Source organism: Magnolia sinica, chromosome 17 (assembly GCF_029962835.1).
Source record: "Magnolia sinica isolate HGM2019 chromosome 17, MsV1, whole genome shotgun sequence".
Classification (NCBI taxonomy): Eukaryota; Viridiplantae; Streptophyta; class Magnoliopsida; order Magnoliales; family Magnoliaceae; genus Magnolia; species Magnolia sinica.
In genome coordinates, this window is record NC_080589.1 from 51,064,850 (window position 1) to 51,081,269 (window position 16,420).

Consider the following 16,420-nt stretch of genomic DNA (forward strand, 5'->3'; position numbering starts at 1 on the left):
AGTGGATGTCACATGTATATCATGTCATCAAATGAGTTGGCAAAACTGATGGATGGTCTGGATAAAACACGAACATGACTATTGGCCCATCCTGCCATGTGATACACAGATTAACTACCGCCAGGTTGATTACCGAGACTGCTAGGAAGTGACGTCACCAAGTTCCGTGAGTCCGACCATGACATATGTGTTGTATACACACCGTCCATCCATTTCTAGGAATCATTTTAAGTTACGAGTCACATAACGAGTCAGATGCAGAAAACCAGTGGAAAGAGTAACATCCATCATTAAATTCTTCCTAAGTTCCACCGTGATGTTTATTTGAGATCCAACCCGTTCATAAGTTAAAAAAGACATTACAAAAAAAGGAAAAATACAAATATTAGCTTCATCTAAAAATTTTGTAGCCATTAGAAGTTTTTAATGGTGGGCATCACTCTCTCTATCCTTTTCTGTGTCGGGGTTGATTGGAGCTTTTAATCTGAGTTATTCTTTATCTCATTCCTTAAAATGTTCTCTCCAAATGGATGGATGGTGTGGATACAAAACTCACAGCACTGTGACATCACCGTACTAGCAGTGAGTCTCGGTACTCAACCTGTCAGTAGCTAAGCGGATTTGCTACTGACAGGTTGAGTTGCAAAACTAGCCATGATGTGTTGTATCCACACTGTCCATCCATTTGGAGAGATCATTGTACGCCGTTATCTAAATAATGAGTCAGATCCAAAGCTGTAGTGGACCCCACTACAGAAAACAGTGGAGATAGTGATGGCTATCGTTGAAACCTTCCTAAGGTCCACCATGATGTTTATTTGAGATCTAACCTGTTCATAGGTTTTAAAAAAAAGACATTAGATAAAGCAGAAAACAAATTTCAGATAGATCGGAAACTTTCGTGGCCCTTAGAAGCTTTTAATGGTGTGCGTGACTCTCTCCACTCTTTTCTATAGTGGGGTCCACTTAATATTTAGATTTCATTCATTCTTTGTCTCATGCCCTAAAATGATATCTCCAAATGGATGGACAGTGTGGATACAAAACATACATCACGGCGGGGCCCATAGAACTTGGTGATGTCACTTTAGCCGCAAGTCCCGCTACTCAACCTGTCAGTAGCAAATCCCTATAAAGGGTGTTATATATACATATGAGATAAACTTCAATGTTTTGGAAATTGTGATGGAAGGTAAGAAGGCACTTGGAAATTATTCGAATGCCTTAAAGCAACGTGAAATTACATTTATTTGATTAATTGACTATCGGATTGGAGGACATCTACTGGAGTTCAGCAAATCTGAATTTAGATCCAAGTGCTTGCATATCAAACGTCATGCCCTGCCAGAGTATCAAATAAACAGTAATCCCAAAATCAGGTCGTTTGAACAATTCTGCGGACGTGGTTTGTATAGTGACCCGAACACCAGCCAGATAGCTGGACCCATCATGATATACGTGTCTTATCCATAACATCCACTTATTTTTTCAACTCATTTTAGTGCATGAGCTCAAACATTAGGCAGATCCAAATCTCTGCTGGACCACAATTAAGAAGATTTCAACGGTGTGCATTCAATTCCCACTGTTTTATGTGGTGTGGTCCACTTGAGCATTGAATATGTATGATTTTCTCTCGTGTTATATGGATGGTGCGGATGAAACACCAACATGATGATGGGACCCACAGAGGCCAGGTCGTGCATGTGGATACTCACGTGCTCGTCTTTTTTCCTCTTTTTTTTTTTTTTTTTTGGGGGGTAAGCTTGTTAATACACGCCCATGTCAGTACACACACTCCATGTTAGCCACCCCCACTAGGGATCGATACCAAGACCTCAAGTGTTGAAACGAGGTATCTCCACTCAGTCTTCTCACGTGCTCGTCTGCAACAGGCAATCCGCTTCCGTCTGAATCGCATGCGCGCATGTGTACGAGATTTTTATTTTATTTTATTTTATTTAAAATAGCATCAACCTTCTTTCTCCTATAAATACCCATCCATCGTAAGTTTGTAGCATACCATAAGCAACAGCAACCATGGCCATACACAAATCTCTCCCCTTTGCTTTTCTACTCATTTTGTTAACCTTTCTTTCTTTCCAAGTAATATCATTTGCAACAGCAGCACCATCATCCACACTCTCAGAAGTAGAGGCTCTCATGAAATGGAAAGCCAGCCTCTCAGCATCACAAGCTCTCCATTCATGGTCTCTTCCTTCTGCTAATTCTACCACCAACATAATCTCTCCATGCAACTGGACTGGGATCTCATGCAACATCCTTGGAAGTGTCACAAGGATAAGCCTACCGAGTCTGGGTTTGGAAGGTAAGCTCGATAACTTGAGTTTCCCGTCATTTCCAAACCTCCTTCATCTTGATCTCAGCGACAACACACTCATAGGAACCATTCCAGCCCATCTTGACACTCTTTACAAACTCACCTCCCTGAATCTGTCTGCAAATGAAATTAGTGGATCAATACCTCTGGAAATAGGGAATCTTGTGAATTTGAATGAGCTTGACTTGTCCATTAACCATCTAGATGGTTCCATTCCTTCCACTTTAAGAAATCTGACAAAGCTTTCCACCTTGTACCTGGACCAAAATCAAATCTCTGGCTCCATTCCTTCACAAATCGGGAATCTACAAGCTCTGGTTGAGTTGACATTGTTCCAAAACAATCTGACTGGTCCGATCCCTCCTGCTTTGGGTAATTTGCCCATGCTCAAAATTTTGTATTCATCCAGAAATCAAATTTCAGGCACAATCCCTAGAGAGTTAGGGAATCTCAAGAATTTGGTCAAGTTGACGTTGTACCGAAACAATTTGACTGGTCAGATCCCTCCTGAAATAGGGTATCTGGTTAATCTCATGAAGCTTGACTTGTCCATTAACCATTTAAATGGTTCCATCCCTTCCACTTTAGGAAATCTGACAAAGCTTTCCATCTTGTACCTGGACCAAAATCAAATCTCTGGCTCCATTCCTTCACAAATCGGGAATCTACAAGCTCTGGTTGAGTTGACATTGTTCCAAAATAATCTGACTGGTCAGATCCCTCCTGCTTTGGGTAATTTGAGCAACCTTACAATTTTGTATCTCTACAAAACCCAAGTTACTGGTTCAATTCCACCAGAAATAGGGAATCTGGTTAATCTCAAGGAGCTTGACTTGTCCATCAACCATTTAGATGGTTCCATCCCTTCCACTTTAGGAAATCTGACAAAGCTTTCCATCTTGTACCTGGACCAAAATCAAATCTCTGGCTCCATTCCTTCACAAATCGGGAATCTACAAGCTCTGGTTGAGTTGACATTGTTCCAAAACAATCTGACTGGTCAGATCCCTCCTGCTTTAGGTTATTTGAGCAACCTTACAATTTTGTTTCTGTATGACAACCAAATTTCTGGTTCAATTCCACTAGAAATAGGGAATCTGGTTAATCTCAAAAAGCTTGACTTGTCCACTAACATTCTAACAGGTTCGATCCCTTCCACTTTAGGAAACTTGTCCATGCTCGCTGTTCTTCAGCTGTTCGAAAACCAATTCTCTGGTTTAATTCCTACAGAATTAGGGAATCTAAGGAATCTTGCTGAGCTACCTTTGTACAGTAACCTTCTAACAGGTTCTATCCCTTCCACTTTAGGAAACTTGTCCATGCTCACTGTTCTTCAGCTGTTCGAAAATCAATTCTCTGGTTCAATTCCACCAGAAATAGGAAATCTGGTTAATCTCAAAGAGCTTGAGATGTCCACTAACCTTCTAACAGGTTCTATCCCTTCCACTTTAGGGAACTTGACCAAGCTTATTGTTTTGTACCTTGATGACTGTCAATTATCTGGTTCCTTGCCTCAAGAAATGACAAACATGACAAATCTTTCTGAACTCCAGTTGGATGGCAACAACTTCTCTGGCCATTTACCTCATTTATGCCATGGTGGATCTCTTAAAGCCTTCACTGCTTTCAACAACCATTTCACCGGTGAGATCCCAAGAACCTTCAGAAATTGCACTAGCTTAATGAGAGTGCGACTCAATGGAAACCAACTTGCAGCAAATGTATCGGAAGCCTTTGGTGTATACCCTCACCTCATATTCATGGATGTCAGTGACAACATGTTGTTTGGTGAACTCTCACCACATTGGGGAGAATGCCAAAACTTAACAAAGTTACAACTCTCCGGGAACAATATCACTGGTAGAATTCCTCCTCAGTTTGGGCAGTTAGGGCAGCTAGGAGTGCTTGATCTTTCTTCAAACCATTTAGTAGGAGAGATTCCAAAGGAATTTGGGAGGCTGGCTTCTTTGTTCAACTTGACTTTAAATGATAACCAGCTTTCTGGTCAGTTACCACAAGAGATTGGAAACCTATCCAATTTGGAGATTCTGGATCTGTCAATGAATCACCTAAGTGGTCCAATACCACCTCAATTAGGGGATTGCTCCAAACTCCATTTTCTGAAATTGAGTGAAAATGTTTTGAACGGAAGCATTCCTTTTCAGATTGGTAACCTAGTATACCTACAGGGCTTACTAGATCTAAGTCATAACTCCCTCAATGGAAAGATACCTCCACAACTCGCGAAATTGGCTAGTCTGGAAATTTTGAACCTCTCTCACAACATGTTGTCAGGTTCCATTCCGCCTTCTTTTGATGGGATGGTCAGCTTACAATCCATTGATTTTTCATACAATGTTTTGGAAGGTCCTCTTCCTAGCAGCAAAGCCTTTCAGAAGGCTCCGACAGATGCATTCATAAAAAACAAAGGCTTGTGTGGTGAAGTCCAAGGTTTGCAACCTTGCAACGCCTCTTCAATAAGTCATGGTGATGCAAGTAAACGCCACAAAGTTGTGATCCTCATTATTCTTCTCTTCTCAGTATTGGTTCTTTTATTTGCAATCGTCGGCATAATTTCTTCCATTTATTATCAAAGAAGAAGAAGAATAGAAAAAGGGGTTCTTGAAAGGAGCAGAGGAAATACATTTTCAACATGGAATTATGATGGGATTTCCACATTTGAAGACATTGTGGAGGCGACAGAGGGTTTTGATGACAAATATTGCATTGGAACCGGAGGGTATGGGAAAGTTTACAAAGCAAATCTACCAGCAGGCCAATTAGTAGCTGTGAAGAAACTTCACCCACTCGAAGGTGGGTATCAATCTGATCAAAGAAGTTTTAGGAATGAGATAAAAGCATTAACGGAAATCCGCCATCGCAACATTGTGAAACTTTATGGCTTCTGTTCCCATGCTGGATGCTCATTTCTAGTCTACGAGTACATGGAAAGGGGAAGCTTGGCAAGCATCCTAAGCAACGATGAAGTAGCTGCACAGTTGGACTGGACTCTGAGGGTGAAGGTTATCAAATGTGTGGCCCATGCTTTATCTTACATGCACCATGATTGTACCCTGCCGATTGTCCATCGAGACCTATCAAGCAACAATGTTTTGTTGAATTCAAAACTTGAGGCTAGTGTCTCTGACTTTGGAACTGCACGATTGCTGATACCTGATTCCTCAAATTGGACTACACTCGCAGGCACTTGCGGATACATCGCTCCAGGTTAGTTGCTAGTAGATTCTTCACGCTTTAATAGTTTTATTAGTAATTGGTCTTTATTTTCTTAAGCTTTTCTATCTTTCTTTGGCACTTACATATTTTGAAGTTTGTGCATATGTTAGAATACTGTTGCTGAATGTGGCAATCCAGGGCAACTGGAATATGAGAAAATTTGTATCTGAAAATGCTCTCTTTTTCCCACTATGATTCTCTAATCGAGGTTGCAAGAGGCCTTGCAAAGAAACATACCAGGGATATTATTCCATTCCTTCAATTTATTTAATTAAAAATTAGAGGTTTTGACATACACCTGTGTATCTTTTCATCTATTGTAAAAATAAAAAATAAAATAAATAAATAAATAAAGAGCTTACTTTTACACTCTTTCAAAAAACCCTAGTACCCTTTCAAAAGATGGTCCTAAAGCCGTCTTATTTGACTTTAACTAAAGGATGGCTAATCAACCGGTCATTATCTCATTTAAAAAATTGCTAACTCCTTTTTTCAAACAAACTCAATGATTATATCCTAGGATATTTCATACTAACACTGAACTATGATGTGGACTCCAGAATCATGCTTGTCTCAAATCCAAAGCATAGGTAACTCCCACGATTGGAAAAGATCCACTATTTTCTCCGTCTCATTTTAAGCCATGGGCCCAAAATCAAGCAGTTATGATGCACAATTAGGTCCATTATAGGAAAAAGTAGGTTGGTAGTTTATTACCATTGAAATTATTAATGGTTCATTTTTTAAGGCCATCCAAACTGTTGAAACAATATTTCCTACCGTTCAGAAAGTCATTCCTAGTGGGATGAATGTAACCACTGAATTTTTATATCTGATCTAAAATTTCTTTTGTCCCATGACATATGTTCAATATACACCTTTATTTGTCATTTTGCCCACTTGAGCTTTGCATCTAAATCATTTCAGAGCCCAATCCCTAAAATCATATAAGGGAAATGGTGGGTGGCTCAGATTTCTTGCAAAGAACATGTGGGACCCATAATCACTGTCCCATCATGCAAACACGTTCTAAGGTGTTGTGTTCTATGTTAGGCAATTCTAAGTCCAATGAAATGTTAAACCGAGGCAAGGCTTCAGTGGTTATCATGATCTGTTAAATCTTAGTAGGGCCCACTTTTGTGATGCTTGTCATAAATCCAAACCGTCCACCAGTTCAGCATCTTATTTTAGGGGGTAAGTCTAAAATTTAAGTAGATTGAGAACACAGGTGAGTCTCACAATAGAAAGAAGTGGTCACTAGCTTACCATCATTGAAACTATCAATAGTCAATTTATTTATTTATTATGGTTTTAGTCCATACAAATTGTTAAAATGACATTTCCAACTATTCAAAAGGTCATTCACAATGGGTTGAATGTAACCACTTGATTTTGTCCATAATCTAAAATTTCTATGGCCCCTGACAATTTGAAAGGTGTATGTTCAATATGCACTTTTACAATCCGTGTGGCCCACTTGAGCTTTTGATTCGGATAATTTTTTTGGCCCAAGCTGTAAAATCATACTAGGGAAATGGTGGACAGCTTGGATTTTTCTCAAACAACATGTTGGGCTCTATGATCACCATGACCATCTCCCATCAGACGTACGCGGGTTCAGACATGTGAAAAGACATGATTTGTTATCAAATCTTGGTGGGACCCACTTTCGTGATGCTTGTGATAAATTCGACCCCCTACCTATTTGGCCATTTAATTTTAGGATGTGGGACCAAAATTGAGGTTGATCCAATGCACAGGTGGGTCTCACAACAGCAAAATGTTGGACAGTGGCCTTTAACAATTCACTCTTTTTTTTGCTTTGTGACTCACCCGAGCACTTGATCTCCCTCATCTTTAGGCAGCTAAGTAAAAATAACATGGCCAAACTTGTAAACAGCATAGATTTCTCTTAAATATCATGATGGCCCCATGCTTTTAGAAACCACTTGTAGTGAGACTCATGAGTCGTGAGATGTGACCCGAGGCGACAATGGTTGTCACTTTCCATTGAATTTCGGTGGAGCACACTTTCGTGATGCTTGTTGCAAATCCAAACCGTCCACCACTTTCCCATCTTATATTAGGGTGTAAGCCCAAAATCCAAGTGGATCAAATGCACAGGTGAGTCCTATGATAAGAAAACGTATTTGGTAGCTTACCATGATTGAAACTATCAATGATCCATTTTATATTTTTAGGCCATTCAAACCGTTGAAATGGCATTTCCTAATATTTAGAAGGTTATTCCTACTGGATCCAGAATATTGATACAAGTAATTATGCTAAATCCATTTAAATATTGTTAAACAATTCACATATCACCATGCTGATGAAATGTGTAGCTGCAATGATGCCTATATGCGCACCATTACAGTCTGGTTCATACATGCCAACTTCTCATGCATTTGGGACATTTGAGGCGTACATAGAGGTCGGCTCAACCATGCAGATGACCCGACACTATGATTATACCAGTCCGCTTATCGGGCAGGCCACCACCACATGAAAACAATAGATAGTTCCAAGAGAGAAAAAAACCAATAGTACGCGCTTAATGTATATATGTGGCATGCCTGGTGAGTTGACCATCCCGACTTTCCTAGGAAGATCATCCGAAAGCCTGGCCCATCTTATTCACCTCCCAAATCTTCCAAACACATCTTTGTAGAGATGCCTTAGGGTTAGCAAGCACAAAAACCTACAAGATATGAAACCTAACTCGAGAAACCCAGGTGAGTTTTGATATATGATTAAGAGTTTAGCTATTGATGCTTAACAAAGAGAAAAGAACATGACTAGCAATATTCTTTCTTGTAGAGCTTGCATATACAATGAGGGTGACTGAAAAATGCGACGTATATAGCTTTGGCGTTGTGGCACTTGAAGTCATGATGGGAAGTCATCCTGGGGAGCTCATCTCCTCTTTGTCATCATCAAGTGGACAAGATACACTGCTAAAAGATATGTTGGACCCACGTCTCTCAGATCCGATGGCTGATGTTGCACAAGAAGTCTTATTTGTGGTATCGATGGCTCTTGCATGCATTTGGCTAGATCCAGACTCTCGGCCAACCATGCGACATGTGGCTCAAGAGCTTTCTATTAGAGGGCCTTGTTTCTCTCTACAGCCATTCCATGCAGTTACATTACGTCAACTGATGGATCTGAAGGTATAGTTGGGTGGATGAAAATCACCAAGTTTGTGGTCATGTGGTGGCATGAACATTATTACTGTGTTTGTTGTATGACAATCATCGAGCATGGAGAAGGTGTTTTTCTTGTTATGATATGTACATAATTCAGTGTGTAGAATCGATGTTTATAGAAATGTAGTATTTTAGTATTAGTGATCGAAATCTATATGTAATAAAATATTGGAAAGAATAAAGATGTTTTCTTGTGTGATGTTTATCTTCTAACTGAAGGGTTTCAAGCCAAATAAAAAATCTACCTTCTAGGAATTATAATTATTTTCCTTATATATAAATACACACACTAGCTAATAGACTTGTTGATGCAGAAATCAAGTCATCCCTTCCAGATCGCCATATACCTGCAAAACCACACCACAATGGGGACCCTGGCTACCGCAGGGTACTCTCTGATGCCAAAGTTAGAACATGCACACTGGGTCTAATAGAACTTAGAGTTTTTTGTACGTACCTTTCATCGTAGATAAGGCCCTTATTTATAGCATTTTGGTGCCAATTATGTAGATGGTAACTTCCCTACTGGGTAGGTGTGTATTATAGAAGGAATCTCCTCCCGAACACGTCATCCTTATCCTCCCGAGATCTTTGGCGAGGATCCCGAGGGGATCTTACCTCAACAACAATATCTCCAAGTGGTCGGCCTCCGATGGGCTAGGGGTTGATGATCGAGTCCGACCTCACAAGCGAGGTGGTCGAAGTCCATGGTTGGTCTTCAATGACTGAGGCTGACTCGAGGTCGGGCTGATTGGTGTCCTGCCACACCGTTCGAGTAGAATTGTTGATTGCGATCGTGATCTTCGGTCGAGGTTAGGTTGATATTCAAAGGTTATCCGCGGGTTACAATGGCGAGACAACCGAGGTTGAGGTCCCCTCCGATGGTTGGGACTCGAGTTGTTTGTGGAGGTTGTGCTCGGAAGCATGGACCCAACTCATCTCCATGCTTCGTGTTCTCTCTCATGAAGGGAGTGGGCTGACTTTCTCTTCTGCGCATTGTGTTCTTCTTCATACAGGTCATCTGGGCAGCGAGGACCGAGCTCTCTGCCTCTTCTATACTTCATATTCTTGCTCATGCAAGTTATCTTACTTGGTCATTTTCACCCATAACAAGACTCCTTGTACGTGAACAAGAGTTTGAAGTAGAAATCTCACACCTTATTATAAACTTAAATAAGAGCATTAAAATATAGATAATATTTAATTTAGAGATGCCAACAAAAAGGATTTCCAGACTTCTATCTCCTAGCCTATGCATGTCAACCTCTAAGAAAACTCCTTAGATGGCTCCTGATGAGAGAGGAAAGAACATGAGCCCAATTCTTATATCATTTATTTTAACACATGATATTATCCACTAAGGTCAGGATATCTTTGATCATGGTTTTGAAGCACAAGAAGACAGCCCGAAATTGCGAAAAACCCCTTGATCGATGGTCGTTTGCCTGTTTTAATTTAGTTTTTTCTTTAAATTGTAAGTTTTAGTTTGATTATTACTCTTCTTCCGTCTGGGTTTAGTAGTTGTGCCCAATGTGAAAAGAGCTTAGAATAATTAGGGGAATGGTTTAGTGAAGCCAAATAGGACACTTACTATTTTTGGCCGAAAACCTTGCGCACTAGTAGACATAATATAATAAACTTAAATAAGAGCATTAAAATATAGATAATATTTAATTTAGAGATGCCAACAAAAAGGATTTCCAGACTTCTATCTCCTAGCCTATGCATGTCAACCTCTAAGAAAACTCCTTAGATGGCTCCTGATGAGAGAGGAAAGAACATGAGCCCAATTCTTATATCATTTATTTTAACACATGATATTATCCACTAGGGTCAGGATATCTTTGATCATGGTTTTAAAGCACAAGAAGACTCGCTCTATTACGCAATGTGGGGATATCCTAAGCAGTAAAGAGCGAGCTTGTCGAATTGGCACCAATAAGTGCTTGAAAACAAAAATGACTAAAGATTTCAAAACATGAATGATATGGTCTAAGAACAGCTTTCTTTTAAAGAGATATAGAATTGAAAATGCAGTTATATTCTCCCTCCCAAATATGTCAAACAAGGGCCAAGAAATACAACCTGCTCAGCATGTTAGGAACATGACACATGTAACCCTCGATAAGATTTCTTATAATAGATTGAAGAAGAGGGATAAATAGCTAAATGGGATTTAAGTGAAGCTTTTCCGAAATCCAAAGGATAAACAGATGGTAAGTTGTGGCTTCTTTAGTTAAAAGAGAAAAGAAGAAAAAAAAGAACGACGAATCCACACTCTGGAAACGTGACCAAGATGATGGTATTGTAGCTCAATGCAAAGTTCCTATGAATATATGCCAGTCTATAGGGGCATAATGAGTAACCTATGCCTTTCTTTACATGTAACCCTAACGTTAATAGCACTGTGACTATCATTAAGAGAGCCTTATGTTTCTTGGATATATCCAAAAATTACATAAATTGGATAAGCTTCCTCACCTTTGGAAAAGTGGAATTTTTTATTTTTATTTTTTCATTAGAAAATTAAAGGAGGCATTCCATAGAACTTCAATTGGACTTATTGCAACCATCTTCTCCTTCTTTAGATGTCCTTTATTAAAATTATTAGTTATGAAGTTGGTATATCTTAATGGCTTGTTTGGGGCTTAGAAAAACAAACAAAGAAAAGATTGGGAAATTTTTAAAAAACTTCTTCTATGAATTAGTCTTAAGAAAACAGCCTGTTTAAGTGCTCGGAAAGTATTTGGGTGGAAAACATTTTTCAAGAAAACGACATTTTCTCTAATTGTGAGTTCACCTTATGGTGGAAAACATTTTCCAGGAAAGCTTTTTTATAGGAAAAAAAAAACTCCCATAAAATATTTCCTACCGTCCCCTAAAATTTTTCAAGAAAGCTTTTGGATTCAAATAGGTGCGAAGGGGATAGTACGAGTAGTTTAAATCATTCATTGTTGATTTGAGATTTCCAAAATGTGAGACAGATAATTGTGCCTATGTTCATCAATATAGTACAAGTAACTTCATTCTCTTATGATTGAGTATTAATCAAATTATGGTTGTACATCTTAGTAAAAATATTGTTGTGTAAAAGCTTGTTTAGTTCGTAAATTGAATAAGAAAAATTTAGGAGTCATTAATCATATTCTTCGAATGACTATATTTGAAGCAAAAAAGCAGGAAAGTGTACATAACTCAAAAGAGTTATGTTGAAAGAGCTTTTCACCACTTTGATGTGCAGAATTTCAATTCAGCTAGTACTTTATTTACTTCAGTTTGTATTTATTTGCTTCGGTTTTAGATCAGAAATCTCTTGATCACCATTTTTATGTATGATCATTCTGGCGCCCTGGGGAGGTTGAGCATCAGAAGGCAATTGGGAGATTATTGTTTCTCGTCAATCACCACCCAGCTGTTGTCTGTCACTTGTATCTTCCACACCTTCAGCTGGCTGTGGATTAGAAATCTCTTGATTTACTATTCTCATGATCTTGTGTCCCCATCATCCTCTTGCTGCCGCTCTCTAAATGCCTCTTTGTTCAACTCTTCAGCATCCTCAATCCACTGAATTCCAGGATTCCTGGAGATCAATTCCATCACCTCAGCTTCTCATCAATCTGTTCACCCACTGGCAAATAATGGTAAGTACTCAATTCTGCAACATCCTCAACCGATCGAAGATCGGAGAGGTCTTCGTCATTTCCATCACCATTGGTTCTGATCACTGGACCCTCATTCCCACAAACAGGGTTGATGTTGTTTGGCAATTCGGCATTTTTGAGAGGTTGTGGACTAAAGAACTCTTGGAGATCATTTCCATTGCCTTGTCTTGTTAATACATTCTCTCCACAACCCTCTGGATTTCGCACATCATTCTCCTGTCCACCATCCTCGTGTAGTTCAAAATCCGAACTCTCCTCAAAGTCATTTTTGCTTTGGTGGTTGGTTTCTGCAAGATGGGAGAATCGTCATTTGAAGCAAGCACAACTTCCATTCTGACTACTTCTAGATGAGCGGCAATACAAGCGTTGTCAGCAGGAAAAGACTAAAATGCATCCTAATCATCATCATCTTCTTCTCCTCTTCCACCTTTTTCCATGCTACTAGTGTTGGGATGAGTTGTCACCGGTTCCAAAACATTATCTTGCGGCTCTCTGTCCCTCTGCAATGGTATCTTGATGATTGGAAATGGAGATGAACATGTGGATTTCACCTGAGTTGCATTCTCGCCCTGAGTAGCTTTAATCTCAAATGATATCCTGAAAAGTACCATCAAAGAATGTTAAAATATTTTTTCTCCCTATCGGAATTAGATACAGTAGATATGTGTGGGATGAATCATGAAAAAGGAGTTTCTTGATACACTCATAGATTATGAGAGCCATAGTAGGATACCGATATTTGTACCTTAGTTCAAAACTCAAACCATCCAAACAGCGTTCCCCACTGTAAATGGAAATTCCCCAAAATTGGATTAATCAAAATGATCCTGACCTCTGCTTAATGGACTTCAATTTGTTTAATACGGACAATTGAATATTTTCTGTTCTCTCAACGAGATGTCCACCAATCAGGCAGTTCGTATCATCCACTCAGGGTAAATTTTTTGTTACAACAATCTAAAATGGGATCCGTGATTTGGACAGTTAATTTAAGGTACATGGGTGCCCATGCATAGAGTGGATTATCACATGTTCCCAAACCACTGAAGCTATTCTCATCCCGAAAATGAAAACAAATTGAGAAACTGGTCACATGCAAGCACGGTGCCGCAACTTGTCGAACCAAACGATCTTTCCCACCAACATACCACTTGTGTAGGCATCAATACTATGAAAATAGTAGGACCTACCATGAAGATCACTATGAACAAAAATCAGGTTGTCTGCATCAGCTAGGCCATACCACAAATCAATGGACAACTGACAATTCGACTCGAAGTACATTAAGGTGTGGTCAATCTAGTGAGCATATCGGCTTGAATTTCCAGAAGCATAATCCTCATGGCAGGGCCTACCATTTTCATGTCGTACACAAGTGGCATGTTGGCAGAAAATATCGTATGGTAACACAAGTTGCAGTATCATTGACTGTGCATGATCAGTTCTCAAAGGTTAATTAACAACACCACTGAATTCAACAAGGCATCAGTAGAATATCGGTCATTGTCTCTAAATTAGAATAATATACATAAACAAGCCAGTGGATGAAAACAAATGGATAATGCATGAGTAAAACCAAGATAATATTATATTTAGATCAGCGAATTCATAATATATAAGATTTAATATCATATTCACTTCAACAGCCAGGAGTACAAGATTTGCGCAAACAACAATGGCCCAAAAAGGTCTCGTACTCATGAAAATTCATTGCAAGTAACTGAATCAGCCTAGAAGATTGATAATTTGAAGAATAGTTTCCTTTAGTAACTTGAAAATAATTCTGCAGAGGCACTTTATTGATGAGAATGTATGTGGGTATTTGGTGAACTATGTATGCTGCAGTAAAAGAATATTAAGTCTTTCGCAGAGGAGACTGAGATCCCAATTGATTCTAAAGAGGGAACAATCATGTTTAGAGCCTAGTTTGGAGATGTGGTGCCCATGGTTAGTCTACCCAAGCCATCGATCCAATGGCCCCCATCATGGATGGACCATATCCCCAAAATCTCCTAAATTGGAAGATCATAGCCATCAAATTTTTGGTCTTTCCTCCATTAAATGTGGGTTTATTCATGAATTTCTTTTTAACCATGTATTTGCATGTCAACAACGGGAAGGTTTTAGAGTTGACCAATTGTGAGGATATTTTGTAAGACCAAATTGCTCGGATAAACCAAATATGGGACCCGAATCTACAAAGTTCTAAACGGGAATGTTTCCTATTTGGAAAGATTAGGGAACTCGACCTCAACATTTACAATTTCATCTCCTTGTGGATTTAGCTTCGAGAAAAGCTGGACTGGCAGTGTGATGGATGACACACAGGCACTTAGAAATTAGTCTAAAATTGAATACGTAAAATAAAAGTAATTTAAATTAAGCTGTACAAATTATAGGTCCCTGTTTAGATGTACCATGAACATGATTATTTTTATCTTTGACTATCAGATTCGGCAGTAAAAAATGAAAAAATGTTAAATGGTCCTGTTTCAACAAACATGCATCCACAAACCAGAAGTTGGGATTGTTTAAGAAATCTTATTTGTGGACTGACTTGGCAACAATTTTGGCAGATTGGTCGGTTTAATTTAAGTAAAATGTATGTTGCGCATGGGTGACTGCCTATCAAAGTGTCCTACACTGCCTGAGCATCAAATAACTCCCCTTTGTTTTCATTTTTTTAGTGGTCAAATACATGCTCTCATACACACACACACACCACATGGGTTCTCAAACCCATAACCTCAAGTTGAAACACACCGTCTACCACCAAGCCATGAGTGGAGAACCATAGGGGGCATTTGGCACAGGGTATTAGATGGGATTAGGCAGGATAGAATTGCATTTGGTCCCATACAATTCCATCCAGCATTTGAAGAGGATGGGAAAGATTGGGATTAAGTGGGATGGAATTGCATTTAGTCCCATGGAATTGTATTTGGTCCCATGCAGGATTTCTGTGGATTTTGAAATCCACTACACATGTGGGCCCTACATTGATGCATGCGTTTATCCATGCCGTCCATCCATATACATCATTTACATGTGACATTCTGGTTATATATGTGTACAATTGAACGACATCCGTTGTGAATTTGGTCCGTTGATTACAATTCAATGGTCCACCAAACATAATTTTGCTTAATCCGGTGTTTTCCCCTAGCAAAATTTTTATCCCAAATATGGTATTGGGTGGCTACAATACCGTGATATTTCCTGACATGCAATTATTGTGCAATAATAATGTTAATCCCATCTAATACAATTCAATACCATTCAATTCCACTGACCAAGCACGCCCGTAACATCTTCCTGACATTCACTTGAGTGTGACATTGTGTTCAGGAAAACCAGAAGTCTCAAGCATTCACCAGCAATAACAACCGATACCCTGGTCTGAAATCAATACGATAAGACAACTCTTTTAGAAGCACATGATGAAAACCAACTTGCTTATATGCCATAAATTCAGATGGGAAGTACCTCCCAGATCTTGTGAATTAGGGAGAAAATATCCCCGAGGAGACCTGCAGCAGAAAACAAAATGAAAGAATTATTACCCACATTTGCACTTTCACCACAACTTGTGGCACCGTACCATCTTTGGCACAAACATACCACTTGTGTGGCATCAACACTGTGAATGCAATAGGACCCACCTGGAAGATCACTTGAAAGTTGGAACAAAAATCTGTCCTTTTCATGCATCAGATGGACATACCACTGTAATTAATCGAAAACAGACAGTCTGACTCGACATTAAGGTGTGGTCAATATAGTGAGTGAATCAGCCTGGGTTTTCTAGAAGCATAATCCTCATGGTGGGGCCTATCATTTTGATGTCCTACACAAGTGGCATTTTGGAAGGAAAGATCGTACGGTACCCCACCAGTTGTGGTATATTTGCCTGCATGCAATCAGTTCTCAAAACAAATTATGCAAGTGCATCATTCCTGAGCTGGTCTACA

At 39.3% G+C, this 16,420-nt stretch overlaps 2 protein-coding genes across 4 annotated transcripts; both read left to right on the plus strand.

Moving 5' to 3' along the window:
- Positions 1 to 2,011: 2,011 nt before the first annotated feature.
- LOC131230508 (probable leucine-rich repeat receptor-like protein kinase At1g35710) lies at positions 2,012 to 2,874 on the plus strand (the record flags this gene model as incomplete). Its single annotated transcript, XM_058226422.1, has 1 exon — positions 2,012 to 2,874. A coding segment is annotated over exon 1 (834 nt), but the record flags the coding sequence as incomplete, so codon positions are not given.
- On the plus strand, positions 2,859 to 9,068 carry LOC131231400 (MDIS1-interacting receptor like kinase 2-like). 3 transcript variants are annotated; one of them, XM_058227565.1, is made up of 3 exons: positions 2,859 to 3,361; positions 3,650 to 5,569; positions 8,399 to 9,068. In XM_058227565.1, exons 1-3 carry the CDS (start codon positions 2,875 to 2,877, stop codon positions 8,755 to 8,757), a joined length of 2,766 nt encoding a protein of 921 aa, XP_058083548.1. In that variant the 5' UTR covers positions 2,859 to 2,874; the 3' UTR covers positions 8,758 to 9,068. The 3 variants fall into 3 exon arrangements, with proteins under 3 accessions (XP_058083548.1, XP_058083549.1, XP_058083547.1); XM_058227566.1 differs by having other exon boundaries at positions 2,859 to 3,340; positions 3,773 to 5,569; XM_058227564.1 differs by having other exon boundaries at positions 2,859 to 5,569.
- The last annotated feature ends 7,352 nt before the right edge of the window (positions 9,069 to 16,420 follow it).

Bases quoted from the DNA above. Each gene is read 5' to 3' on its own strand.
- LOC131231400 (XM_058227564.1), top strand. From the start codon at position 2,875: ATGAAGCTTGACTTGTCCATTAACCATTTAAATGGTTCCATCCCTTCC. The intron at 5,570-8,398 runs GTTAGTTGCTAG...TCTTTCTTGTAG, and splicing joins TTGCGGATACATCGCTCCAG to AGCTTGCATATACAATGAGG.